Source organism: Chlamydotis macqueenii, chromosome 23 (assembly GCF_036417535.1).
Source record: "Chlamydotis macqueenii isolate bChlMac1 chromosome 23, bChlMac1.mat, whole genome shotgun sequence".
NCBI classification, from domain to species: Eukaryota; Metazoa; Chordata; class Aves; order Otidiformes; family Otididae; genus Chlamydotis; species Chlamydotis macqueenii.
This window is the reverse complement of record NC_141578.1, coordinates 4,164,946-4,191,449: the sequence shown is the minus strand read 5'-3', so window position 1 is coordinate 4,191,449 and position 26,504 is coordinate 4,164,946. Positions and strand designations below refer to the sequence as shown.

At 60.3% G+C, this 26,504-nt stretch overlaps 1 protein-coding gene across 2 annotated transcripts in view; it reads right to left on the bottom strand.

The window, feature by feature from the left end:
• The window catches only part of ITPR3 (inositol 1,4,5-trisphosphate receptor type 3), a 41,255-nt gene extending 15,885 nt beyond the window's left edge, over window positions 1-25,370 (bottom strand). For both annotated transcript variants that reach the window (XM_086765426.1, XM_086765427.1), the window contains exons 1-29: window positions 24,980-25,370; window positions 17,755-17,825; window positions 13,751-13,872; window positions 11,135-11,221; window positions 10,785-10,943; window positions 10,582-10,680; window positions 10,351-10,434; window positions 9,362-9,508; window positions 8,928-9,023; window positions 7,717-7,767; window positions 6,980-7,122; window positions 6,705-6,804; window positions 6,263-6,423; window positions 5,426-5,567; window positions 5,048-5,209; window positions 4,733-4,905; window positions 4,488-4,607; window positions 4,165-4,347; window positions 3,830-4,081; window positions 3,395-3,539; window positions 3,109-3,256; window positions 2,604-2,800; window positions 2,324-2,453; window positions 1,985-2,042; window positions 1,611-1,776; window positions 1,280-1,444; window positions 1,004-1,072; window positions 419-544; window positions 135-257 (exon numbers count right to left, since the gene is read on the bottom strand). In XM_086765426.1, coding sequence (XP_086621552.1) covers window positions 135-257; window positions 419-544; window positions 1,004-1,072; window positions 1,280-1,444; window positions 1,611-1,776; window positions 1,985-2,042; window positions 2,324-2,453; window positions 2,604-2,800; window positions 3,109-3,256; window positions 3,395-3,539; window positions 3,830-4,081; window positions 4,165-4,347; window positions 4,488-4,607; window positions 4,733-4,905; window positions 5,048-5,209; window positions 5,426-5,567; window positions 6,263-6,423; window positions 6,705-6,804; window positions 6,980-7,122; window positions 7,717-7,767; window positions 8,928-9,023; window positions 9,362-9,508; window positions 10,351-10,434; window positions 10,582-10,680; window positions 10,785-10,943; window positions 11,135-11,221; window positions 13,751-13,872; window positions 17,755-17,825; window positions 24,980-25,068 — 3,768 coding nt within the window. In that variant the 5' untranslated portion in view covers window positions 25,069-25,370. The remainder of the gene's footprint in view (window positions 1-134; window positions 258-418; window positions 545-1,003; window positions 1,073-1,279; window positions 1,445-1,610; window positions 1,777-1,984; window positions 2,043-2,323; window positions 2,454-2,603; window positions 2,801-3,108; window positions 3,257-3,394; window positions 3,540-3,829; window positions 4,082-4,164; window positions 4,348-4,487; window positions 4,608-4,732; window positions 4,906-5,047; window positions 5,210-5,425; window positions 5,568-6,262; window positions 6,424-6,704; window positions 6,805-6,979; window positions 7,123-7,716; window positions 7,768-8,927; window positions 9,024-9,361; window positions 9,509-10,350; window positions 10,435-10,581; window positions 10,681-10,784; window positions 10,944-11,134; window positions 11,222-13,750; window positions 13,873-17,754; window positions 17,826-24,979) is intronic.
• Between the last annotated feature and the right edge of the window lie 1,134 nt (window positions 25,371-26,504).

The following is a 26,504-nucleotide window of genomic DNA, read 5'->3' as shown; positions in this document are numbered from 1 at the left end:
GGGGGCTGCAAGGAGCACCCTCCCCTCCTACCCTGACCCTTCCTCTCCCGGGGTCTCCTCTTGGCTTTTGTATCTCTTGCTCTCGGCCCCAAAGTCTCTCCCCACGCTGTTGCCTGCCACCGCCCTCTCCTTACCCCCGGGGTCAGGAACAGATTGAGGTGTTTGTGCAGCAGGGCTTGGTTTTCCTGATTGCCAGCACAAAACTTCTGCAGGAACTGGTGGGTGAATTTCAGGATCTCCATCATCTTGGCATCACCCTGAGGAAGTGCAGAGAAGAGAAATACCCAGAGTTGGCGAGGGATGGAGAGCAGTAGCAGGCTGCTTCCCCTCCCAGCAGGACCCAGTCATGCAGGGGGTCACCGTGTCCCTCGCCGCTCACCCTGGACACTCCAGGACCAGCCAGCTTCTGCCCACCCACCTTCTCATACGGGATCTGCAGCAGATCCAGCATCACTTTGTGGGCATCCATGTTCTTCAGAAGGCGCTGCTGCTTCTTGCGCACTTGCTCTCCGACGCCGCACATCTTATTCAGCCGCTCCAGGATCTGGGGAGGGAAGGACCATGGCAGACGGGAACAGAGCCTGGGAGCCCACCAGTATCATAGAATCATAGAATCATAGAATGGTTAGGGTTGGAAGGGACCTTCAAAGGTCATCTAGTATGGGCAAATCTTGGCACCCCCCTCAGAAATCTTCCTTGCAGTGCCATGCAGAGCCCTCCTACCATCACCAACTCATCATCATCACCACCCGCTCTGGCCCCCTCAGCATAAGATTGGCTTGTGAGCCCTGGGGACATAACAGGGCTCCTCCTCGCGCTGAGCTGGCAGGAACAAGCCCTGCCTTGGACTCGCTTCTACTGAACCACAGGAGCACTTGGAGATCCTCCCCATGATTCCACCCGTCCCCTTCTCACTGGTGCGGCCGTGCCAGCCCAGGCCAGGCAGACAGCACTGCTGGTGCCTCCAGGGACAGCCCTGGGGACAGGGTTTGGTCTCGCTTACCCCCTTGACTATCTGATAGTTCTCGCTGCTCTTCTCTCCGGGAGCAATGACCTCTTCGTCGGCAGCGTGCTGCAAGGGGACAGAAAGGGGACACTGCGGCTCTGCATAGCCTGGGGCATAACTACACCCCACCGGACCCTCCCTGGCCCTCCTCTTCTAGGGAGAAGGGTGCACGGCCCGCCGACAGACATCAGGTGTTGGGCTGAAGTGAGTTGCACCTCTGCCCCCCAACTCCTCTCCTGCCCTGGTTCCCAGGGTCTTGCTCAGGGGTCTCACCTCTTTCTTCTCCTTCTTGTTCCCCTCCACTGTGCTGTCCCCTTTGCTGCTGCCCTTCTTGTCCACCCAGAGCTCCGATTTCTCCACCATAGTGCGGAGTTTGTCCAGCTCTGACTTGATCACCTTGTAGTTCTCCACATCCTGGGCTGAGATCAGGAGCTGAACCTGCAGCGACATCCCCAGGGGTTTCCAGTTTGGGGCACGAACCCCATTCCCCTCCTCTCCCAGACCTCCCTCCCAAGGAAAGGGGCCAGGGACCCATCCCACATCCTCCATCCATGGCCAAGCATGGGTTTAGAGGTGCTCCAGAGCAGCATCCCACCAGCGTTACCTGTTTGAAGGTGTGCAAGACTTCCTGCCTCTGGCTGAAGTGCTTGAAGAGGAGCTGCAGGGAGCCGGAGATGAGCGGCGGGTAGTCGTGCATCGTCAGGTGGATCAGCACCCGCAGAAACATCCTCCCTCCCTCGTCATCCACCTCTAACATGCTGCTCGTCTTCCTGAAGCCGGGACGAAAGCGCTTGGTGTTAGCAGCCACGCAGGAGCTCGCGTGCGCTCAGTCACCCCTCGGGGCTGATGAGGACAGCTGCGTTAGCCTTCACAACCTCATCTTCCTCATCACCTGCAGCTTTCAGGCTCAGCAGGATGGACAGGAGAGGAAGAGCCCTATGGCCAGGCTAACTATGGGCCGGAGGGGCAGGGACTCACCCCACACCGAACATGGCTTCTGCGTGCTCGCCGATCCGGTCCAGGTTCATGGCTGCAGCTGAAGGGAGGTGAAAGGGAGATGAAGGGGCAGCCAACGTGATCCACGTGCACCAGCAGACACCCCACAGGAACCAACCCAGCTCCCCAGCTCCCGCTCTGAGCATCCCCACGGATGCTGGACCTCATCCCTCCTGCACAAACTCCAGTCCCCCACGCTCCCTGCCAGCAGCGGCAGCAGATGGAGGGCTGCGGGAGCTGTCACCTCCGTCACCCGTGTGTCCCCAGCCTGTGGAGTGTGCCAAGTTTGAAGCTGTACCAGGAGTAAAGTGGGAGAGTTACTTGTGGAGTCAAAGGCTGGAGCTGTCCCATCTGCTGCGCTGTCCTGCATGGGGTAGACTTCCACAAACTCCTTCTTGAAGACAGAAAGCAGGTAGGAAATCCTGTAGTCCAGCCGCACGTTCAGGATGAACTGGCAGCAGTGAAGAAGAAGAAAGCAAAAGTGAGTGCCCTCCTCAGGCCAGCTGTCTCTTCGCATCAGAAACTCATGCCTTCCCCTTACCACCCTATCCCACAGGTCCCACCTGCAGCTCAATGCTCCTCCCTTCCCACCAGCTCCAACCTGCAAGATCTCCAGGATCTTCAGCTTGGTCTCCATCACCACAATATTCTCGCTCTCAACGCTCCTCCCCCTGTCCACTTGCTCCGGGGCAGACCCGGCACTGAGGCTCGGAGGGCTGAAGATGGACTGTTTCCTGCTCAGCACCATGGTGGACATCATCTGCCCGACGCCTTGGATCGACCTCCGCACGTTCTTCCCTACAGAGGCGGCCACAGCGGGCAGTGTTAATGCAGATGGAAAGGGAGGTGGCAGAGGACCAGCAGAAGGACCCACTTAGACTGAAAAACGCTGTGGTTATTAATCAGAGAACGAGCAGGAGGACTGGCCATTTCCCTGGCATGGCCAAGGGCTCAACACCTCTTGTCTCCCAGCGCAGCCCCAGCCAAAGGTTTGCTGATGTGAAACCAGTGGATTGTTTTCTTGCACATAAGACTGGAAAGCACTGGGCAGACCACAGAAAACACCTTCCCACAGGATCATCCCTGGTTATAGAGCAGGAACTCACCCGTCACCTCATCATTGTAGACTGCCTGCATCATCAGCTGGGGGTTTTGGACACAGTCGATGATGCCCAGCAGCGTCCGTGTCAGGCGCAGCAGCTCACTGAAGCTGTAGAAGCCGAAGTAGATGAGGTTGTGGGCAAGGCTGACAACCTGGGGAAGGACAAGGCAACTCCAGACCTCTCCGCGCTCGGGGCTGAGCAGGATAAACAGACACGGGGGAGAGGGATGCCAGCGCGGCCGCTCTCGTCGCAGAGGCAGTTACACCGGTGACATCAGCAGGTCTCGCACCTCGAAGGTGAGCTTGTTCTTCTCCTCGTTGGCAAAGGGCACCGCCTCGCTCACCACATTATTGAGGTAGTCCTCCACAAACTCCATGGTGCTCGCAAACTTGTTCTTCTTGTCATCACGCGAGACATTGAGGTTGGAGTCGTAGCTGCGAGGGGAGGTGGTGGCAGTGAGCTGGGTGGCAGCGAGTCTCCTCGCACCCAGCCTGGAAGGAGCACCGTCCAGGTAGCTGCTGATCTATCACGGCCAGAAGTGATGCTCATGACTGTGATGGACCCTACTTCCTTCTGAAGGCCGAGACCTGCCAACTTCACTCCACAAATGCCTCCCCCACCCTAGTTCCCACTAAAGCCAACCCAGTCCCTACACGGGATGGCATCTGCCATTCCACCTCCTGCCCTGCCCCTCAAAGCCACTGCGAGCCCCAACGTGTCTCACTCTTTGATCGTGATGGCCGTGGGGATCTCGGTCCAGAGCCGAGCAAACTTCACAGGCATCACCAGCTCCTGGGGGTCCCTGTCCACATGCACGTGTAACATGAGGTGGCAGAAGGATGCCCGCAGATCGAAGGGCAGCATCTCATCTGCCATGCAGAGGAAGATCAGGTCCACACCCAGCTGCTGGGAGATCTCCTTGATGGCCAAGTACTGGCGATCCAGGCACATGCGGGCAAAGAGCTTCAGCTGGTACCTGCCCGGGGATGAGGGGGAGAGGGGGTGAGTGCACAACCCCAATGTCCTCACCTGGGGAAGAAGATGCCGTGGGATCATCACCTGTAGTAGCTGAGGACGTTCTCATCGTGGGCGTTGCCTGCCCGGGCCTCCTGCGCCAGCTGCCGGATGCTTTTCTCGTGGTGGTCATTGTTCTTGTCCGTCCAGGTGAGCCAGACCTCCTCCTCCGAGTACTCAATGCTCAGGTACTCGTGGGTCTGGGACATCTCCTTCACCGGCCTCAGCCTAGGGCAGAAAAGGGGTTCTGGAGATGCTCCCGTGGATGGGGAGCGGGTGATGGAGCTTTTACCAGCGCATCTTAGGAGCTGGTGGCAGGGAGGGCCAGGCACCCTGATGACAGCAAACCTCCTCCCTTGGCTACTCACTCGGTTTTGATGAGGATGTCGCTGTTCTTTGGGTCCAGCACACACTTGCAGATCAGCTCCTGGGTGACGGGGATGGCAATGTGGTTGGACACGCACAGGTCCGAGAGGTAGTCCAAAAACCTGCAGAGCAGACAGCTCGCTGTGAAAGGAAGGTCCCTGGGGGCTTTTTCCAACTCTGATCCAGGCACATCCCATCCATCACACGGCACAAAGCCCTTTGGGACGGGGCCTTTCCAGACACGCACCGTGGCTCGCGGTTCTTGCGCACCAGGCTGACGAAGGTCTCCACCTCCGTCTTCGTGATGTGCTTCTCCAGCAGCTTGCGGTTGTTGTGCAGCAGGGCCGTGATGGTGTCCTCAGCCAGGATGTCGTAGCCGATCTGAGACTGCATCATGCCGAACTGCTTGGCAATGTGCTCCTGGGGCGGGCAGAGAAGCGGTGAGTGCACGGGGCTGCACGTTGGGGTCTGGCAATGCCCCCTGCCCCACCAAGAGCTTTGTAGACCCCAGGTCTATGCAAAACGTGGTGGGATGGGGGCTCCCCCGTCACCCCTCATGCACCTGGTTCTTGCGATAGTCCTCCTGGGAGTGCCGGAGCACGCGGTAGCACAGCCGAAACATGTACTGGTAGGGAGCGTTCTTCTGGTCCGACAGCTCTTCCAGCCGCACCAGGGGCCCTTCCCCACCCTTATCCTTGAAGGGGGCTTTCAGGATCCCAAAGATCTGCCCAAAAGCAAAGATGAGAAGTGATGTGTCCTCTTCTGCACCACTCCCACCATGCAGGTGTCCAGGAGGGCTTGGTGCACCACGGGGGCATGCGCTGGAGACCTCCTCCATGGGGCTTTCCAGATCCCTGGCCTCCAGCATGGCCCTGGACAGAGCAGGACATCTCTGCAGGACCTCAGCCTTGCTCAGACACAGGGCCTCAGGGCCACTCACCTGCTTCAAGATGTTCTGTTCTCGCATCAGCTTCTGCCGCTCCCGGTTGGGCTTGGTCACCACGATATCCAGCACGTTCTGGCCATTGTTGGGGACGTCGCTGACGAAAAACACCAAGTCCTCTAGCAGCTGGATCACGAACCTACAAAGGAGCACGGTCCAAGCAGGGTGGCGGGACCCTCTGGCTGAGGGGGGCTGCTCACCCACCCTGCACAGCCCACCCAGACTCAGGTCCCTGCAACGATGCCGGCGCATTTTGGGGGACCAAAGAGCCCATGTTCTGGGCTGGCAGGGAACCTGCTCCCCTCCACCTCCTGCTAGAGGTTGACGACTGCCCTCAAGCAAGAGGTTTTTCCAGCCCCTACAGTTCCTAAGGAAATTATCACCATGAGCCAGGTGCCAGGGCAAAGCCAGCTTGTGATTCATGCTGGGGATTTTGCATTTAACGCCTCTGCCCCCTCAGTCACAGGACCCGTGCGGGGCGGGCTGGCAGGGCGGAAGCGGCTCGCTCCGTCCCACGGGGTATCTGTGTTTGCTCAGGAAGCACCAAGAACCCACCCACCTAAAAATAATACCGTGACTAACCCGGCCGCCCCTATTGCGGGGCCAGCTCTCAGCCCCTCGGATATTTTTCTAGCGGCACAGGAGGGGCCAGAGCGGGGCTGCGGCGTTATCTGGTTTCCTCGCCAGACCCCTGGGAGAAGCAGGCGTGGATTTGGGTCGTGGGCAGGAAAGCAAGACAGCGCTGGCACCGAGACCCAGGCAGGGGCCCCATCCTGCAGCGATGCTGGAGAGCCCTTGGAGGAACCCGGCGCAGCCCCAAAAATGACTTTTTACCTCCGGTCGTTCTGGCTGAGAAAACCTTCGTTCATCTTCTCCACCACATTGGCCAGCATCGAGCTGGCGTCGTTAGCAAAGTCCAGGTCCCGGATCTCGGACACAGGCACGGAGACGATGGCAAAAGCTTCTTTGTCTTCTTTGGTGGGGCACGTGCCCAGCTGGGAAGCAACAGGGAAGCAGCATCACACAGACAGGGCAATGCCAAACACGTTCCCATTATCTGCCACCCAGTTCAGGAGGACGTCAGTGACCCAGTTAGACCCCGTTAGATGGACTGGAGTGGGCTCCAGGTTACTGGGATGGGCTCTAGGCTGGTCTCCAGCCATCCCGTTGGATCGTGAGGGTGTTTCAGTCCCTGGGTGCTGGGTGGGAAGGAACACGCTAAGAGCGATTTGGGCACGCAGGATAGGTCCGCGCAGAGGAGGGAGCGGGGCCGTACCATGAGGCGAATGGGCCTCTCCTCATCGATGTCGATGGGCACGTTGGTGCTCTGGATCCAGGTGTTGGTGCAGAGGTGGCGCAGCCTCACGTAGGAGTTCCTGCAAACGGCACAGCATCCTGGTGAGCGGTCCCCGCGCAGACACGCCAGCACCCACCACTTCCCCCAGCACCCAGCAAAACCCCTGTAAGAACAGACTCGCCAAAATTTCACACCATGCAATTAAGCCTCCCTTCTTTATTTCCATCCCTCTGCAGCGGCACGCGCTGACGTACCGCGGGACGAAGGAGTCCGTCTTCTGCAGCGTGGTAGGGTCCAGCTCAAAGAGGGAGGCGATGTCGTTGCCGTGGGGCACGGCCACCAGCCGGTATTTGATCTTCTCCCCCGTGTTCCTGCGGCTGGCGCGGCCGCCGCCCCCCTGCACCGGGGAAAGCGGCTTTGAGCCCGGCACGGGACGGCCGCCCCGTCGAGCCCGGCCTCCCCGTGCGGACGGCGTCGGAGGAGACACGCAGCGGCTACGCTCAGAGCAGAAGCTTTTGCTCCGGTGGCGGGCTGAGCCTCGCAGCGCGGAGACGCGCGAGGGGCTGCAAGAGCGCAAGCGCAGCGTGATGCACCTGAGCTACGAGGCCACCCCTTCTCCAAATCTCACCGGCAGCAAAGAGGAAAATACCCCCTGAAAGTCCAAATCTCTCTTCTACCGGCACTTCCCCGTGGCCTGCGGATCCAACATGCACTGGGACCCCTCCGACAGATTTCGGCAGGGTCCCCTCGCAAGCGGGACGTAGGGATGCTACTCTAGAGTGCGGGATGCGGGGACGCTCTGCTAGGCAGCGGGACAGCCTCCAGCTGCGGCCTCGGCACCGAGCGGGACCCGGCGGCATGGCACGGGCACCCGTCCCCGCAGCGGGCTCTGTTTCGGGGAATTTCCCTGCTTTCAGGCAGAGTCTAAGAGACGGCATGATTTCAGGCAGCGGCAGCAGCGTTTCCGCTAGCGAGGCTGCACACAGCTCACCGTGGGCGCTGCTTTGGGCTCAGCCACGTCTCCTTTATAACTTGGGTTTTCCTGAAAAGTTAAAGAGGGAGATGAAAGACAGCTATCAGTCCTCCCACTCGGTCCCTCCAAAACCCTGAGCACGGGGTGGTTATCTCTGTTCCTGCCTTCCTCGATCGCATCACAGAGAGGGGAAACCTGCCCAGACGGGGCTGGAGGACGCGACCCGTACCCGGCGCACCGCGCTCCATCCCCGCGGAGAGGGATGGGGTGAGCCCCGGCGAGCAGAGCCGGGGCTCTGCGTTGCAGCAAGACGAGCTCTTGCCGTAAATCCCTCGAGGCCCCAGGTTGAGGCCTCGGTGAGCAACACCGACCAGGCGGCACCAGCCTGTCATCAACCTGTGATCTTCTTTCCTCTGCAGGAGATGCCACCCGAGCGTCTTTTGGTTTAAAGCAGCCATTTCAGAGCCCCAGTATTTGCTATTTTCCATCCTGCCAGTGGTCCTGGGGGCTGCCTTTGGTTGTCTTCTCCAGCGAGGGAACACCTTTGGGACACGGCACACCAGGATCCCCCCCATCCACCCCTGCTGCCCTGGCAGCAGGATGTAACACTGTCCTTCCCTTGGTCCTGGCAGCCCACTTGTGTCACATAAACCACATCATTTAAGTATGGAAACATCTTTGTGCCTCTATCAGGAGGCCTTGAACTGGCCTTAAATGGGAGCAAAAATACTTGGTAAATGGTGTTTCCAGGCTCAAATTTTGCTCACGCCCTCTCCAGGCAAGGACAGCCCTGGATGCTGCTGTGGACCAGAGGATGAGGGTGGGCAAAACCTGCCTGGGAAGGGTTAAATGCAGTAGGATGAATTTTCTCCTGCTTCCATTCTCCAGAGCAAGGAAATTGAGGAAAATCCCAGCCACCCCCTCCTGCCCCAACCCGGGCCAGAAGAAGAGTGAGGTGGCAACAGCAATTTTGGCAAGTGAACCCCTGCACCGTGGGGTGGGGGGGTTCAGGGGGGAAAGCCCTGCAGTGATGCTCACAGCCCCGGTGCCGACGCCTCCTGTGAGCAAGGAGCCACAGAGACCCAGGGCAGGACGGCTCCTAAAGCGAACTGGAGCCGGGGCCAGAGGCCATCCTGGGCACGGCCGCTGTAAGGGCAGCGGGGCTCTGCCTTTGCCCCAGCCTCTCGAGGGCAGGGCAGGTTTCTGCGTCCCTCTGCTCATCCCCTTACCTCCGCTGCCAGGTAGTTGCCCGTGGCCAGGTGCTTGAAGCGGTACAAGCCGTTCCAGTGCCCGGCTCCCCCTCGGCACGGGTCATGGTGGACCACCTGGGAGAAGCGGAGAGATGAGCCAGTGGCGCGTGGGGTGGCCAGGAACCAGGACGCCATTCCTGCCCCTGAGCCCCCACTGACCCCGGCAAACACGCCGGTGATAAAAGCCCCGTCCTATCTGAAAGGCAGTGACAAGCAAATGCCCTCAGAGTGCAGAGCTCAGATGGATACCAGTGCTCCCAGTGCTCTCGCAGAGCTGGAGCCTCTAGGCTACTAGAAGTGGAGATTTATAGAAATAGCCATTGTTTCTCACAGCCTCCCTCGGTGAAAGCACAGCAGCCCACAGAGGTACCCCGAAATCCCGCGGATGCATGCTCCATCCCCTCCCCACTCACCTCCACCTCCCACAGGGCATTGGAGCTGGTGGCCGAGGTGGCCGACAGCCTCAGGGTGGTGCGGAGGAAGACGTGCAGCTTGCCTTTGTACTCGTCGCAGGTGAGAAACTTCTCCTGCTCGGCGTGGAAGAGCCTGACCACGTCCCCCTGGACCAGGACATGGCGGTAAGACCCAGGGACATTGCTCCCCTACAAGCCGACGTGTCTCCTCCTGTGACCCCCCCACCCCTGCAGCTCCCAGCTGCGGCGTGCCCAGGCATCGCCTGCCTCTGGCCGCACAAACGCTCCTCTGAACCCAGGGGAGGGCACCTCGCGGGGACACGGGGCACCCTGCAGTGCCATCGCTCCGTTTACGCACGCAAGCAGTCCCTTCCCTCCGCTTCCGCTCCCCAATGGGTGCGAACCCACCACTTTGCACGCCCGGAGCGGGCAGAGGCTCCGCTCCCCAATGTGTTTAAGGCATTAAGGCCCCGGGGAGGAGGATTCAGGGGATGCGGGAAGCCGGGATAAGCGTGGCGCCTGGGGACGAGGGTCTGTACGATCCTAACAATCCGTATCCATCCAGCTGCTTCCTGGAGGATCTTGGCCCCGAACAATAGCTCCGCAGGGAAAGTTCCTTTCCCAGGCAACAGCCAGCCCCGCTGCACGGCTAAACACCTAAAAATTGTCCTCGCAGCCAGAAGCCGCTGCTGGCACTATGTGTGCCCCATATTGTCCTCAAGAGCCAATTTAACACGAGGTGGAGGGTAATTTCATGCCCACTCAGGCACCTGCTCATACTAAAATATCCAACCCTAGCTTGCTGTTAAGTTCTCCCAGGGAGGAATTCTCCCAGAAATTCAGATCCTCAAGGCAGGATCTCTTTCCTCTGCCCTTGTCACCCAGCCAAACGGCTGTTCACTTCTCCTGCCCTGGCAGGAGACCGGGGCCGGGTCCCTGGAGCCCGCCGTGTCCCAGGCGGCCGGCGGCAGCCGAACCTCCTTCCTTACCCCTTTCAGCACTTCCTCCATGTGGTCGCAGAACTGCATGAACAGGTTGATTTTCCAGCTGGTGTTACAATTGACCGAGTTCACCTAGGGAGCAAGACAGCAAGGTCACAATCCGTGGGACAAGGGAAAGAAAAGGAAGAAAAAGGAAAAAAAAAAAACAAACAAAAAACAGGCAAGCCCAAAAACCAGACGCTGTACACGCAGCCTGGCCCCAGCCCAGCCTCCCCGTACCTCCTTGCAGCCGGCGTTGTCGGCAAGCTCGTAGTTGCTGGCGTGCAGCGGCTGCCCGGCGTTGACGGGGTTCAGGATGACTTTGTCTCCCACGACTACCTGGGGAGCAAAATGGGAAAGGGGGGAGCAAGGATGAGGGCGGGCGCCCGGCACACAGGCAGCACGCAGGTGCTTTCTGCACAGCTGAATTTTGGGATGCTTACGTTATCCCCGTTGCTCCTCAGCTTCCAGAAGGGCTGGATGAAGAGCCAGGATCCCTCGTTGCCGGTGGCATCCAGCGTCACCCGCATGGCGTTCTTCTCGAGCAGGGCCGGCAGCCGCTTGTTCACCGTCAGGTACTTGTTGCTCTTCATGTGGAGGAGCTGCAAAGGTGAACGCCGGGGTGAGCGGCGGTGGCACAGCCCCCCTGGGGGTCCCCAGGGCTGGGCATACCCAGGAGTGATCTCAGGAGCCCCCTCGCAGCTGCTGCCTGACTCGCGCGTGCTGGATCTGCGCATCCCCCCGCCAAAACCCATCGGCCGAGCGCGGAGGAGGGGAGAGCGAGCGCCCGTACCTGTATGACGCTGCCGTATTTCACCACGTCCCCGTGCACTTTCTTGTTCTCCGTCTCGTTCTGCTTCTGCTCCATCTGGGCCGCGTGCTGAACGCCAAAAGGAGAAGAGCTGAGTGCAGGAGCACCCTCTGCACCCCCCCAGAGGGGCCACCCGTGCCCTCAGCTACAGGGAGGATAGGACAGGCTGGGATGCAGCAGCAGCATCCCTCTGTCCCCCAGACAACACGGTCCTCTGCATCCAGGAGCTCAGCCCAGGACCGCAGCACGGCCTTGAGCAATCATACAAAGTCCTTGCAAGCTTTAAACCGAGGACTTAAAAATTAGGACGGGGATAAAACGGCACCGAAATTCCCCCAAAACCCCAGCAGGTCTTATGGGGCAGCACTGAAAGGGGTTCTGTGCATGGGCCATGGGGACCGGGGGCTCCCGGCAGCACCGAGACCAAAGGTGCCGTGCCCGGAGACGGCCGCAGGTCCGGACCTGCCGCAGTGGATGTGGCAGGATGGATCCCCGCTGGCCAAGACGCCCCAAAAGCGGATTGCTCACCGCTCGCAGCCCCTCGCTCCAAAACCACAGACATTTTCCATGCGGTGGCTCCGGCAGTCAGAGCGATGCCGACGCACGCGGAGCAAGGCAGGGACTTGCTCCCGCAGCGGAGCTGTCTGGGAATGGCAAGGGCGCGCCGACAGCCCTGGCACCAGCCCAGTGTTCCCCTGCAGCGGGGAGAGCATCCACCCTTTGCCATCCCACGTTCACCTCCTTTTACGTGAGAGTGGAAGGAACTGGGAGACACAGCTGGAATCGTGGCTCTGCAATGGGAAGATGTCGGAAAGGCAACCGCGGGCAGTGCGGGTGGCTGAGCGGGGTTCCTCCGCTCGAGACTCGGGCTGCTTCTGCTTCAGGAAATCATCTCCGGGGGCTGAGGATGTTTTCAGGCTGCGGGAGATGCTGATAAATCCCAGCCTGGAGCCCAGCGTCCCGCCAGGACGCCCAGGGGCCTCGCGGCAGCACGGGCAGCGTTTTGCAGAGAGCTCCCCTCTCCGCCCGGGCTCCTCCAGCACTCGGCTCCGGATGCGCCGGAGCGTTTGCCAAAAGGGCAACACTGGGAGCAGCGGAAAGGAGCAAGGAAATGACAGAATCTCTTTAAGACAAATCTGAACCAAGGTGCAATCAATCAGGCTCCGAAATGAGCCTCTCTGTCCAGTCACGGCCAGTACAGCTGTCGACAGCACAAGCTGCAGTCTAACTGGAGCAGGAAAATCGTGTTTTATACGTCAGACGTGCCGTGCATCTCCAAACCAAGCCGGGATGCCCCATCTGAACACCGCACCGGATCCCGCTCCCCAAAGGCAAAACTGGGGACCGGTGCGGCTGGGGCTGGGCTTGAACCCCGATGAGATGATTTAATGAATCCTTCCCGAGCTTCGGTTTTATGAATCATCCTGGGGGCCCTGCCAGCTGTCTGAGGAGATTATGCAATGTTTAACATGGGCCTTTTCCAAACCTCATGGAAGTCAACAGGAGCCTTTCTCTTCCACAGCCCTTTGGAGCAGGTCCTGGCCGCAGCGGCTCCCTGCTCCGTGCCAGGCACCCCTGGGTGCTCTGGGTGCACCCCTCCCTGCTCTGCCACGGGCTCCTCAAGCATCAAAAGGGCTGAGACAGCTGGGCACGGTGGCAAGGGTGGAAAGGCAGGTGGACATCACCCCTCATCCTGAAAGCAGCATTGCCACCTTCCCTTTTTCTCCCTGCCCGCTCAATCCCCTGGATTCTTCTTTGCAGGTCTACCCTGGGACATCTCCTGGGAGCAACAAAATAATCTGCGGCTCCTCGCTCGCCGCTGTGTTCACCCCGCGCTGTCACGGTGCGGGCCAAGCCTGGCCACGCCACGCCACCCGGGGACCCCAACCCTCAGCCCTGCAGATGCCAGCCCAAAGAACCGGACAGAGCTCCTATCCCAGCCCCCGTATGCCACGGTTAATTAAGAGCTGTTCCTCTCAAAAAGGTGGCTGTGGCTAATGGTCCAAGGTGAGGGGAGGGTGGTGGGACAGGAGACAACAGAGCTGAGCAGAGGGATACTGAGCACAGCAAAACCCAGGACAGGTCATAGCAGGATGGTTTGGGTTGGAAGGGACCTTTCAAGCCCACCCAGTCCAACCCCCTGCCAGGAGCAGGGACATCTCCAACCAGATCAGGTTGCTCACAGCCCCGGCCAACCTGGCCTGGAATGTTTCCAGGGATGGGGCATCCACCACCTCTCTGGGCAGTGTGCACCACCCTCAGCATAAAAAAAAAAAATTCCTAATATCCAATCTAAATCTCCCTCCCTCTATTTTGAACCCATCACCCCTCGTCCTGTCCCAGCAGGCCCTGCTGAAGAGTCTCTCCCCACCTTTCCTGCAGCCCCCTTTGGGCACTGGGAGCCGCTCTCAGCTCTCCCCGGAGCCTCCTCTTCTCCAGGCTGAACAGCCCCAACTCTCTCAGCCTGTCAAAGGTCCTGACCTTCCACATGGGCTGTTTTCAGGGAAGCAAAATATATCAGGATTTGCACGGCGAGAGGTTTGGATGTCATCACCCAACCAACATACAGCGGGTCCCTCGCGCCCGCTCCCTGCTCACCTGGAGTTTCTGCAGCAGCACCACATCCGCAATCTTCTCCTTGTCCTGCTTGGTTTGCTTGGCCTTCCAGTACTGCTTTTGGGCGGAGTAGCGGTTCATGGGACATACTTTGAAGAGGCAGTCTGGGAGGAGAGGAAGGCAAGCATGAGGGTCACCAGCCACCAGCGTGTCCCACGTCACCAAGGGGCAGAAGCGAGCGTTCCTCCGGGACACCGCTCCCATCCCAGCGGCATGACTGGGAGATGGTCCTCCTAACCCACAGCAATCCCATCTGCTGCTGGGGGGTCCACGGGAGACCCGGCTGGGACTGGTGGAGGGTCACGTCACCTTGTATGAGCTGGTGGACTGGTTTCAACTCAGGATAAACAATGAGACCAGGAGTGACTCCACTTCTCGGACTCGTGATTAGAAGCGTTCCCATCGGAAACGGCCACGCAATTTGGGAAGCAAAGCTTCAGGGGGAGAAAAAGAACTGACGGAGCCCAGCTGGACCGAAGGAGGAAAGGATCCCGCCGGGAGCGGGGGAAGCTGGCAGGACACGGGCGCCGTGAGGCTGAGACACGAGCAGACGTCTCCACACCTCCCTTGTGACCCTGTCCCCCTCGGGACACCCGGAGCCCGCGGCGGCCCTGCCATCGGGATACGCCGCTTTGGCGAGCGCGACGCCGGTTTTGAGAACACACTGCTGTTCTCTCGCGACCGCTCGCCGGGGGCCTCGCTTACCAGCGCTGGAAGCTACCGGCAACCGCTCCCAAAAATCTGTATGTCAACAGCTAAATCCTAAAACAAACGCTTTGGGGAACCCGAAGGGCACAGGTTTGCATCCCAAACACTCGCGGCGTATCCGTGCTCTGCGGATTGCCCCAGTTTGCCAGTTTTTCCCCAGGCTGCTGTGGCCGGGATGAGGAGTAGGAGGTACAGATTCCCAGATCCAGGCTTTGGGAAGTGGAGCATGAGAGCAGATGTCTGAAGGCAAGGAGGCGCTTACACCTCCCAAACCCTCGGTCAGGGCTGGGCGAGGGCAGGAAGGGCTCTGCAGCCTGGATCGCCCTAATTCCGCCTGAAATAGCAGCCCAGAAACTTCAGACACAAAAAGGAGAAGAAAAAATAAAATAAAAATCACTTCCATCTCTGGCCGCGGTCCCGAGTGGCTGGCAAGCACGTATTTATTTACCTGGGAGTGACGAGCAAACAAGCGCAGAGCACAGTTCTCACCGGCTGGGCTGCTGGGAGGAGGCCAAGTTTCACATTTCGCTGTACCGGTCTGTTTGCTAACGGCACATCCTGTGCCAAGGAGGCCGTGACGCCGGGTTTTTAATCGGGGACCGAGCGTCGCTGCCGCCGCAATGCCTGGCTGCCTCCTCCCCCTGCCTCTGAGCAGGGGCTACAGAAACACCCGGGCCACCTGAAGTCGTTTTAATTAAATTGCTAATCAGGCTGCAAAAAGCATCTGGTAGAAAGTACAAACTTGGGGAGGCGAGTTAAAAAAAAAAAAACAACAACATAGCTATTAAGAGATAGGCACAAATCAAAGCCCTGGCTCCCAGCACGCCCTGCCCGGAGGAGCTGCCAGACATCCCGGTCTCAGCGCTCGGCCTTGTTTGGCAAGGAGGGAAACTGAGGCACGGAATGGTTTGCACGCGGAAAAGCTCGCGTTGGAAGCCGGAGGTTCTGGCACCCAGGCCTCAGCACCGATGATTTTTTTGCAAGATGGATGGATGGTGAGCAGAAAAGAGGGAAGCCGAGGAAAAACTCCCACGTCAGCACTGCTTGGTGCAGAGCGATGCCGGGCCGAGCCGCCGCCACCCAGCGCGGCCACGGAGGCAAAACCCCCCGCAGACCCGCGGCGAGGGGAGCGGGGCGTTTCGGGCAGCAGCACGGCCGGGGATTTCGCCGCCCGCTGAGCCGTGCGGCCGCGGCGGTGCGGGCGCAGCGCGGGATTGAAGCCCTTTATTTGCTTTTTTCCTGACGTGCCTGAACGCTGAGCTGGGAAGAGCCTCGAGGGGGGAAAGAAACCGCACAGAAAAGCAAATAACTGCGAGGTGCCAGGCGTCTCTCGGAGGGCTGAGCCCCGCCGCGATGCGGGTGGCCAAGCTGGGCATCCCACCTCACACGGCCAGGCTCCTGGGTGGGTTTTGGCATTTCCAAAAATCCATTTGGACCTGACTCCAGGAAAAGGGTCCTGTTTCCCCACTGGGAAGCCGAGCCGGGCTCTGGCACGTCCCGCGTGTGCCCCACCGCAGCGCAGGATAGGGCAGGGTCCGGCCACAGGATACGGGGACAGCAACAGCACATGAAAATCCTCTCAAGCCTCTTGCTGGTGCTGCAGGGAAACGGCAGCAGCCCGTTGTTTTTACCTCCCTCGCGGTGATCGCTATCGAGAAGGCAGACCGCTGCTTTTCCGGCCATTAAAACAAGCGCCTGGACATCCTGATAGGGTTTGCGTGGAGCAGGGCTGAGTCTAGACCAGACCTTCGCCTGGAAAAGAGATTGAACACCCGCCCATGTCCAGGCAGGGAAACGGCACGGCTGCTGGGACGAGCCTTGCGCCGGCCGCCCCTCGGCTGCTTCCAGCTCTTCCCATCCAGCCCCGGCGGAAAATCCACCGATGGCCGGCAGCGGGACAGCTCCCCGGGCTGTGCAGGGCCGTGGGGTTCTGGGGAGCTGTGGGATGACTCGTTAATCAGCCCCACGTATAAATTAGTGGCAACGGATCCCACGGAGAGGCAGGTCGCTGCTGGGGTGGGACCCCCATGGGGAAGGGTGCTCGGAGGGGAAGGGTGCCTGCACGGCACCCCGCCGCGGGATGTTAAAGCCGCCCTGAGAAAGAGGTGGAGGCACAAAGCGAAGTGAGGAACAAACACCTGAAAACATGTTTTTGAAAGGGGGCCTGAAATTACAGCAGCTGGGTCGAAAAGAACGGGTGCCCTACACCGGCCCCCAAACCCAACACCACAATGGTGGGTTTGGGGAAATTCTCTCAGCGTCGAGCACAGCTCTGCGTACACTGCCCAGCGACACGCTGCGTGCGTCGGGCACTCAGACCCAACCGGGACGCTCTTCGGGACACAGCCCTTCCCCGGCATCTCGCAGCGTGAGAGCACGCGGGGCAGCCGGGCACAGAACTGGCACTTCCCAGGAAGGTGCAGCGAAGGGGGGGATGTCACCCCCCTTTTGCTCCCTGGGGACATCGAAGGCCAAGGCCACCTCACTGGCCAGCCCCACGGCTTGGAAATCGGGGAAGCAGGAGGCACGATCTGCTTTTCCCAACAGCCTGTCCTGGCTCCTCCAGCCCGTTTCCACAGGCCAGGAACCGCCCCAGCTTCCACTGACTCATCCCCTTTTCCGCCCGGACCTGGCCGCGGCTGCCCGCTCCTGCCCCTCACCCAAATGGGAAATAACAAGCCCAAAACGTGACGGCCACGGCCAGATCAGGATTTACCATCCCTCCCTAAGCCCTGCCTGCCTCCTAAACGGCAGCTTAATCCCCCAGCTCTCTCTGAGGTGCAGCCAAGCGCAGCAGGCGGAATGAATGCCGAGCGCGAACAGGCTCGCCTGGAAATAGTTTGCCTGTTAAAACTGCTCCTACATCTGTCCCTCCCTGTCCCCGGCTCCTGGTGGGTAGACACCCAGCTGCTGGCATCCCTCGGGATGCGTTTTGGGATGGTCGGACACACCTTTGCAGGGGATGGGTCCCAGCTCCCCCTGCTCCTCAGGGCTGGGCTCAGGGCTCCCAAGGACCGTCCCACCGTGGAGATGGTACCAGCAAACACACAAATGCCCCCAGAGGCAAGCAGAGGAGGGTAGGTGGTTCGGCCAAGTCACAGCACCAAGGAGGTTGTCCAAGAGCCCTCCAGGCTCCTCCGCAAAGGACAAGCAGCACCTCCCATCCCCAGCCAAGCTGGGATGCCTGGGATCCTGATTCCCATCGCTGGCACGGATGCTCGGAGCCAGCATCCTCCCCGAGGCTGCTCAGGGCGATGCTGCAGCTGCCCGAATCTCACCTCGAAATTTCTTGGGCGGGTTGTCCAGGTCGCCAGCGGCCGGCTCCACCACGCACCGATCATCCACCAGCCTGCGCGGGGACAAAAAAGCAGGAGCAGGGTGTCAGCAACAACGAGACACCAGCGGGGCCCGAGCGAGCGGAGCGGCTTTGCCACAAACCGCAGCGCTGTGCCGCCGTCACCTGCCCCAGCGTGACAACGTCAAAAGCTGCACCTCCTGTTTCCCACCCGTCCGCGCTCTAAAAATATTTCGCACCACACTCAGCTCCCGGAGTAAACAGCCGCTCTTGGGTGCTTGCTCCAAACACGTCGCCCCTTGTTCGCCATCGCTCGTCATTTCTTTCGCGTGCGTTTTTCATCCCGGTGCCTTGGGGCAAACAGCCGCAAATAGAAATCGTCCCGTGAAAAATACGGCGTCGGCAATGATCCCGGGATGTGGAGGGTGTAGCTGCCGTGGATGGAGGTGGCAGGAGCCCACCAAAACCAGCTATTAATTATTATCTGATCAGAGGTGGTGGCTCTGCCCATCAGATGCGAAGGGCTTTGCGTCTCCTCGCTGCCCACCTCCTTGTTTTCCCAGCGTTGAGCAAAATCCTGCAGGTCTGGCCTTTGGGTGCCGAGGACCCGTTTCGGGATGGATGGGACGTCGCTTTTCGTGGTTACCCAGAACAGCAAAGCACAACCTGGCACCAGGTTCCGTTCAGCCCCCAAAGCACGAAGGGACGAGCGTCGCCCGAGGGGGCTCGTGGCGCCGGGGCCACCCGGAGCCGGGTCTGCGCAGCCCCGCAAGGCTTTGAAGGGAACCCAACGAGACAGGCTGTACCTGCTCACCCGCTTCCTCCCAGCCCCTGGGAAGCGACGCAGCGAGAGAAATGATGTTCCTGCCCCGGGCGAGGAAGTGAGAAGCGTGTCCCCACCTGCAGAGGCTGAATTCAGGCAGCGTGCGAGTGGATGCAGGAATGCACCCAAGATGACATCCCGGGAGGGAGCAGCCATCGCCGGGACACCTCTGTCCCTGGGAGAGGGGGAAAGAGGCCGCCTGGAGAACCGAGGCACGCGGCACGGCAGCAAGGGGCACAGCGGAGCCCACACTGTCCCCAAAGGGACTCTCGACCCCTCCTCAACAAACCAAAGAGCCAAAACATCGCTGGAGCGGACACGCCGCGCTGCAAAAGAGTTGGCCAAAAAAGAGACAGCTATCCCGTTCGCAGATCCAGCCTCCTTCCCCCAGCCCAGCCGCTCTCCGGAGGAGGGGAAAATTCCTTTCAATAGCTCGGCAGAGAGGAATTTGGCCTCTGCGCTGATGAATTGGGACCCCGGGGACCCCAGCGCTGCCGCGGCCTTGGCAGCGGAGGTGCGGGCTGGCAGGGAGCTCTGATCGGCCCCCGCTGCCAGCTCCCCGCTTTCCTTAAAGCTCTTCAGGAGATTCACCTTAGATTTCAAATAAAGAGAGAGAAGCCATTGCTCTAACGCTTTTGGTGGCAGCAGAAGCTTAAAAACAATTAGCAAAGACCTAGAAGACTGTAAAAAAAACACAACGCTTCAAAACCCACAAGGTTTCCGTCAATGCACGGCGAGCTGTTTGCCGGCCAGGGCTTTGTAAACGCTCATGGTCGGCAGCGCGGGGGGTTTGGAGGTCCTGAGGGGGGGCTGCCCAAACACAGTGCTTTTTCTGAGGTAAAGTGGGGAAAAAAACAGAGCAGAAGCGGACAAGGGCCGCGTCACCCCGCAGCAGGCGTGCAAAGCCTCAGCCCAGCCCCGGCGCCGCTGGCGGGTGGTTTTGGTTTCTCTTGCCCCCATTTTGATGGGGGACAGGGAAGAACAAACACTTCCAATGCACCTGGGAGCAAAGACCGCCGAGGGCTGACCCCCACGGCTCCGGCTGACGGAGCAAAGCACCGACCCCTCAGCACGTGGCCAGCTCCCACGAAAGCGGGGGGGTTCAGTTCATCAAAGCCCTTTAAAAAATAAAAATCCTCCGCCGTCGTGGCCGGGGGCCTCCGAGGAAGCGGCCGACCTGCAGGGCCCATTTTCAGCGCCGAAGTAAACGGCGTAAGAGCCTCCCACCCACAGCGGCTCTGCCTGCAGCCATCGCCGGCCGCTTCCCCGCGCCCGGCGTTACCGCTCCGCCGGGCAGGATCAGGGACAGGGACCCGCCAGGATGGAGGTAGTGACGGATCTCCAGGCAGTGTCAGCATCTTTAATCCTAAGATTACACGCTCTGCAGGAATGCAAAGTGTTTTTATTAAACTGACACTCCAGACTAACATTCTGCAGTTAAAAAAATTGCTCGAAATAAAAGGATTCTGACAGGATGGACATGAGTCACCTGGGTGACCGCTGGGCCGGGATGCGATTCCGCTGATCACCCGAATTACCGCAGCGGGACGGGGCAAAGCCGAGCTCCCCCTGCTATTAGAGCCGCAGGGACGCGCGGGCGCTCGCCGAGCTGCGGGGAGGACGCCGGGCACGCGGAGGGCAGCTTCCTTTCCTCAGGTGTTAATGAGAAAAAAGGGGCGGCTGGTGTCTGAACACCTGGAAGGAAGATCCTGAGCGAAGCAGCTGGATGTGCGGATGCAAGCTTCACGCTTTGCCTTTTCAAATGAAACCCCAGGAGCACGAGGGGCCGGATCCCGCACATCGGCGAGCCTGCTGCCCACGGCCCAGCAAAGCGCGGGCGAGCATCTGGTTAGCTTTAAGCCGTGCAAAGCCATCGCCGTGGTTCCACTGGGGCTTTCTGCATGCTTTAGGAAAAAAAAAAAATTAAAAAAAAATAAAATTGAGCACAAAGTGATTCCCTGGCCCGGGGCCAGCGCGCTTGGCCTCGTGCGAGGCAGAGCCTTCGCCGGAGGTCAGGGGAAAAGCAGCTCGTCCGGCGCTGCGATCTGCAGCGGTCGGACGCCCCGAGCCTCCCCGGGGACGGCAGCCAGCTGGGGCTGACGTGGAGGCACCGCTCCTGCCACGCCGACCCGGGCTGGGGAAGAGGAGAGAGCCTTCCCTGGCCGCGGCGCACACCTGATGCGGAGGGGAACCCCGGCACGCCGCGGTCCAGGGGTGCTCTGGGAGGAGGGGAGCCCCAGCTCGGGCAGGAGCACCCTGCCACAAAGCCCACCAGCCCCTCGAAGTGAGGATGAGGAGGAGGATAAGGAGAGCTCGGTGCTGGGCACAGGGCTGGGTCAGCCCCTCTGGCTTGGGGTGCAGGATGAGCACTGGGCCCACGAGGAGGAATAAAAATAAAATGAGTGAATGCAGGGCAGCCGCAAAAATGCAGCTTTTTCCCCTGCTGTCCCAGCGCCGAGGAGGAAGCCACTCTTGGCCTCGCGTGCTTCTCCTCCCCACAGAGACTAGTTCATCCTGACCTGGCAAGGCTGGAGTTACCCTTTAACCAGCTGCATTTCCCTGAACTGCTCCACCCTGCAAATCCACCTGCAATCACAATTACAGCTATCAAAGGTGTTCTTTCATCTTAAAACAGCCAACTGCCATTCAGGCAGGTTTGCCACCGGCCCTTCCGCTCCACAAGCCCACAGTGCTGGTCCCCGAGCCCCCGGCGGGTCCTGGGAGCCCTCCGGCAAGCGCGGGCACCTGCACCCCATTTCTGCTCCTTTCTGGCTTCTGGCCGTTTCGTGCTGCCTTATGAGGGACACAAGATAAGACAGGAACACTCATGACAGCGGCGTCTCCCAAGGCTCACAGCACCGCCACATCCATCACGCTGGAGCAGGAACTGAATCAAGGTCTCCGAGCTCCCTTCCCTGCTTGGCCACTGGTTTGCTTTGCCTGGATGATCCCCTCAGAGCACCCCACACCAGTGGACATCCACCCCATCCCACATCCTATCCCAAAAGTTCCCACTTCCCCAGCACAGATCCCCCAGGAGCTACCAGCGATGGTCCCTACGCAACACAGCAGCCACGCGCGAGCTCCCCGCGGTGACGTGCCAAGTCCCGGCAAAGCTGCTGCGCAGTGACAACCCCACAGCCCTGACCCACGCGGCTGCTTTTGTCCCAAACTGTTTCAAGCTGCCGTTTCCTCAGACACCTTTAATTTGCAGCAGCGAAATCAGGCAGCCCCCGCAGAGCCCTTCCCCAGCTGCCAGCCAGGCGCAGCCGCGAACCGAGCCAAGAGGGGAAACCAAACCACCCTCAGGTCCCTGCATCTCACAAACTCCTTCTGGGCACCTTCCCACGTCCCCAAAACCACTTCTGGCATCTCCGACACACACTTTCCCATCGCCCCCAAGGGACCGTGTCGCTCCCGGGGCGCTGAGCGGCATGGCCAAGGGATGCGACCAGCAGTGTGGCCGCCCCCATCCCCATTCCCCCCAAAATTCGGGATGCTGCTGCTTTACAGCGGCCAGCTCTCGCCCTGCCTTCCCGTGGGACACCTTAGGTAACCTCCTCCCTTTGGGCTGTCTTTAGCGTTTGAGCCAGTTTGGGTATTTTGGCTCAGCGTTCCCCCATCTAGCCCAGCGCTCCCCACCCTTCGGCGGGATGTTTTTCCTCCTTAAGAGCAAACGCCCACTGCGGAGAGGGCGTGCAGAGGAAGGGTTTGTGCCCAGGGGCCTTCATCATCATGATTCGGGGGGCTGGGAGCAGCAGAGGCTCAACTGGGGGCTGCAGGGCTCCCCCCACCTCTACCACCGACCCTCTCCACCATCCTCAGTGAGTTCTGGCTACGAAAGGAGGAAAGCTCTTGAAAAGATAATAAATTGAGAGTTAGTGTTAATAAGGGGTGTGATTCTTCTTCCCTGCTGAGGAATCCCACTGATCGGGAAAGTCTGGCGCTGCGTGAGCGGCCAGTCCAGCCCCCAGGTCCCCCCCTCCACAGACTGGATGGCACCCAACCCTCCGACGGCGAGGGCAGCGAGAGCAGCCAGTGCCCCGGGTGCTGGCTCAGCCCCGGCCGAGACCCTTCCCGGCCCATTTCCCCACAGCCCAGGGCAAGGCTTCAGGCTGTCCCGGAGCAGAGGGGCCACTGGTCACCACTGGCCAGATACCACCAGTGACAAAGCACTGGGGTTAATGGGTTTAAGGCGAAGCAGCAGAGCCAGGCGGGAGGAAGCATCCCCAGCGCGTGCCAGACACCCCAGCAGTGCTCTCGGGACGAGCTCACTGCCTTGCCGGGACGCTGGCACGGGGATGTCACAGCACCGGGGGACGTCCCTTAATGGGACATTGTGACAGCACCTGGAGATGCTCCACGTCACCCTGTACGGAGGATCCCACTGCAGACCCTCAGCAATCCCACAGCCAAAACCAGCCCCTCCTGCCCTCTGCAAGGAAGGATGGAGAGAGCGCTTCCAACAACGGCGCTCAGCCGGGCGCGCAGCACCCAGCCCAGAGCTGGCAGAGCTATTTGCCTTGCAAACGGGCTAAGTGAGGTCCCAAACTGTGGGCAGGAGGGCTAAGGGAGAAGCACTCTCGGTGAGTCACCCAGTTCCATATCACAGGAGTGATTTAAGGTGTGGTTGGGTCTCTCAGCTTGTGGTGCACAAGGGAAAACAATTTCAGAGGGCAGGAAACAAGCTGGGGAAAGCAGAACCCCGGAAAGTGGTGCTGCCCAGCAAAAGCCACGCTAAGGCCTGGGAGAAGAGGCTCTCCAAGCAAGCCCCGCTTTTTGGATGCTTGTAAGTCTAGAGAAGTACTCGGCAAAAATAGGAACCTGGAGGCCAGAGCTGCAAAGGGATCAGAGCTCCAAAGAGTCTAAACATCTCCTAATTTCCTAATTCAGCTCCCAGTGAGCCACTGGGATGTGCTGCATGGGCTAATAAGCACCGTGGGGTCCCAGCAGAGCCTCCCCCAGACCCAGTTTCACATACAGGCTGGAGGGGTGCTCAGCACTGGGCTGCCGAGGCTGCAGCCCCTGCCTCAGGACGGCTCTGCCACTGGGGGAGCGGGCCAGCTACGAGGAGACCTCTCCAAAAAGAACCTTGGGGATGTCCTCCCACCCGTCCAGGGAGGGCTGGGCGCAGACAGGCTGCATCCCGCATGTGCAGGACCTTCTGCCCGGCTGCACACACAGGGATTTTGTGCCCAGGTCTTCAGGCAGCTGTGCCCAGCAGCTCGTTTTTGGGCAGCATCTCACAGTCGGCCGAAGGATAGCTTTGGTGGGCATTCACCCAGAGGCTGCCCGTGCTCAGCGGTGGGTGCGCGAACGCGTGTAGGCGAAGGTATGTACATCTCCGGTTATACGTAGGCATGTGGGAGCAAGTGCATTCATCGCAGATTATAGAGCCGGGCAGCTCCTGCCCCAGGAATCCCATCCAAGTCAGCATTCCTGCCTGAGCTCAGCCTCTCCTACACGCAGCATGGGGCAGGAGCGCTGGCACAGACCCACGTCCACCCATCTGGGGCTGCGGGCAACGTTTGGGTCCCCGCTTTGGGGTAAGGAATAAAAAAGCCACCCGTGCCCAGAGGCATCCAGCAGCCCTCCCCGACACCGCAGGGCAAACACTCCTGGTAGGAACAAGCAGATGGAGAAGGGCATCTCTGAAGATCTTGGCCTGGCTTTGCCCGGGTCGGCTCGCGTGGAAGCAGTGGGGACAAGGGACAGGTCCCCCAGCCCTCCACTCATCTGCCCAGGTCAGGCTGCAGGATCCCCTCGCCCGTGCCAACACGTCCAGGGGGCTGCAAGGAGCTGGCTCAGCCCAGACCAGGCAACTCCGTGGTCCCCCCAGCCTCGAGCAGCACTTGGTGGCCACAGGCACCCACGTGTTGGTGACCCTGTAGTGATTCCACGACCACGGGGCGTGTGGGACCCCGAAGGGGAACAGCAAGAGCCACCACTGCCTGTCCCAGAGGACAGCAGCCTCTGGCCAAACTGGACAGGGCTGGAAGCACGGAATCACCCCACGCCCCGGGAGGGATCCTGGCTGCCTGAACCGTCCCGCTTGGCCACACGCACAACCTCTTCCTAACCCCACCGACCCCTCACACTGCTTACGCCCATTTCACCTCCCCCAGCCCCTAATGGGTGGGGAACCAGTTTCTGGCCACGGCTGCCGGGGCAGGTGGGCTGCAGGGTCCCTCCAGGGCCACATCCTGCCCCCGGCAGCGACCGGAGCCGGAGGTGCACAACCTCCCCTCCCCTCCCCAGCACCTGCACCCAGAGCTTTCCAGCCCCTTTTTCCCACCAGGCTCAGGCTCAGCTCCACTTTCCCGACCCGTCCGGCCGCCGTGGCCGGTTGCCCCTGGGCCAGCAGCCCCGGGAGGGTCCCACTCACCCCAAAGTGCTGATGAAGCCGTTGACGGAGCCCTCGGCGTAGAGGGAGACGATGTCCCCGATGTGCAGGAAACTTGACATCTCATTCATGGTTGCCGCTGCAGCACCGGTCCTTCCCGAAATCACCGTCCCGTGCCGAAATCCACCATGGGGCGAAGGGAGACCGGGAGGAACCCCTGCTCCGGGGTCGGGGGGGGATTTTGGCGAGTGGAAAAAGGGGAGCGGGAAGGCAGCGAGAGCCCCTCGCACAACTTTTACATGTGCCGTGCAGGAAGGGAGCCAGGGGAGGGCAGCGAGGAGGAGGAGGAGGAAGAGGAGGAAAGGGTGGAGGGGAGGGGAGGAGGAGGGGGGGGAGATGAAGCTCAATTCGAGGTTTGCATGGGATGTGCCCGGCTGCCGGTGCCTCCGTCTCCGCACAGCTCCGTACCTGCAGCCAATGGAGGGCGATCAGGAAGTCCCGCTCGAAAAGCCATGCAAATATTGTTGGCCTGGGAGGAGACCCGGAGCTGCCGGGGGAGGTGGAGGGGGGGTGGGGGATGCCCAAAATGAGGCCCCACCCTCCGCTCCCCGCCTCCCGCTTTGGGAGGGGCAGGGGGGTATGCACGCGTCCTGCCGTCGAGTGGGGTGGGGACGGCGGTGCTCGGCCCCAGCCCCCCAAAACAGACACCCCCCCCTCCCCGACGGGGTCTCTCACACTCGCTCGGAAAGGTGCCGGGAGCGGTGGGGGTCCAGGGGTGCTTTCTCCCTTCCAAAACCAACTGGTCCATGCAGCAGGGATGTGCCCGCTCCCCCTGTACGTGGCAGAGGGAAACTGAGCCCCCCCGCAATACACCCAGCCCGTCACCCCCAGCCCCTCTCCTGCCATCCCAGGCCCCCCCAGCCCAGGCCCCGCTCTCGCCCTTCAGCTCATCCCCCTCCTCACTTAGCGGCGGGACCTCTCTGTCCCTGTCCCTGTCCCTGTCCCCACACCCCAGGAGGGGAGGACCAGGCAGCTCCCGCTGGATTTTTCTGCCCCAGGTGAGCACTCACGGCTTCCTTCAGCCCCGGGTGCCTCCCACCAGCCTGCCACTCCCAAACTGGTCCAGCTCCTTCCCGCTTCGCCTCTCGCCACCTCCATCCCCTTCCCCGCCATCACCCAAACTGTCCCCTCGTTCAACACACGAGCTTTCCCCCCGCACCCCCAAACCGGGGTGACAAGGGTGACACCCCAGCTGCTGTCCCCAGCCCCTGGACGGTGCCACACACAGGCTGTGTCCCGTTGTACAAGATGCGAGGATAAAGAGACACAAAAAAAAATACGTGAATCGTTGGCAAATGAGGCCGAAAAGGAAGACTGGGTTACATTTCAAGAACCATTATTAAAAAGTGAGCAGAACAAATTGTATAAACCAGACCTGATGTTCATCAACGATAAACAGGCCTCAGTGGTGGACATCACAATAAGATATGAAAGTAAATTAATATCTCTTACAGATGCAGCAAATGAGACAGTGAAAAAAAAAAGTGAACATTCGAAAATAAAAATT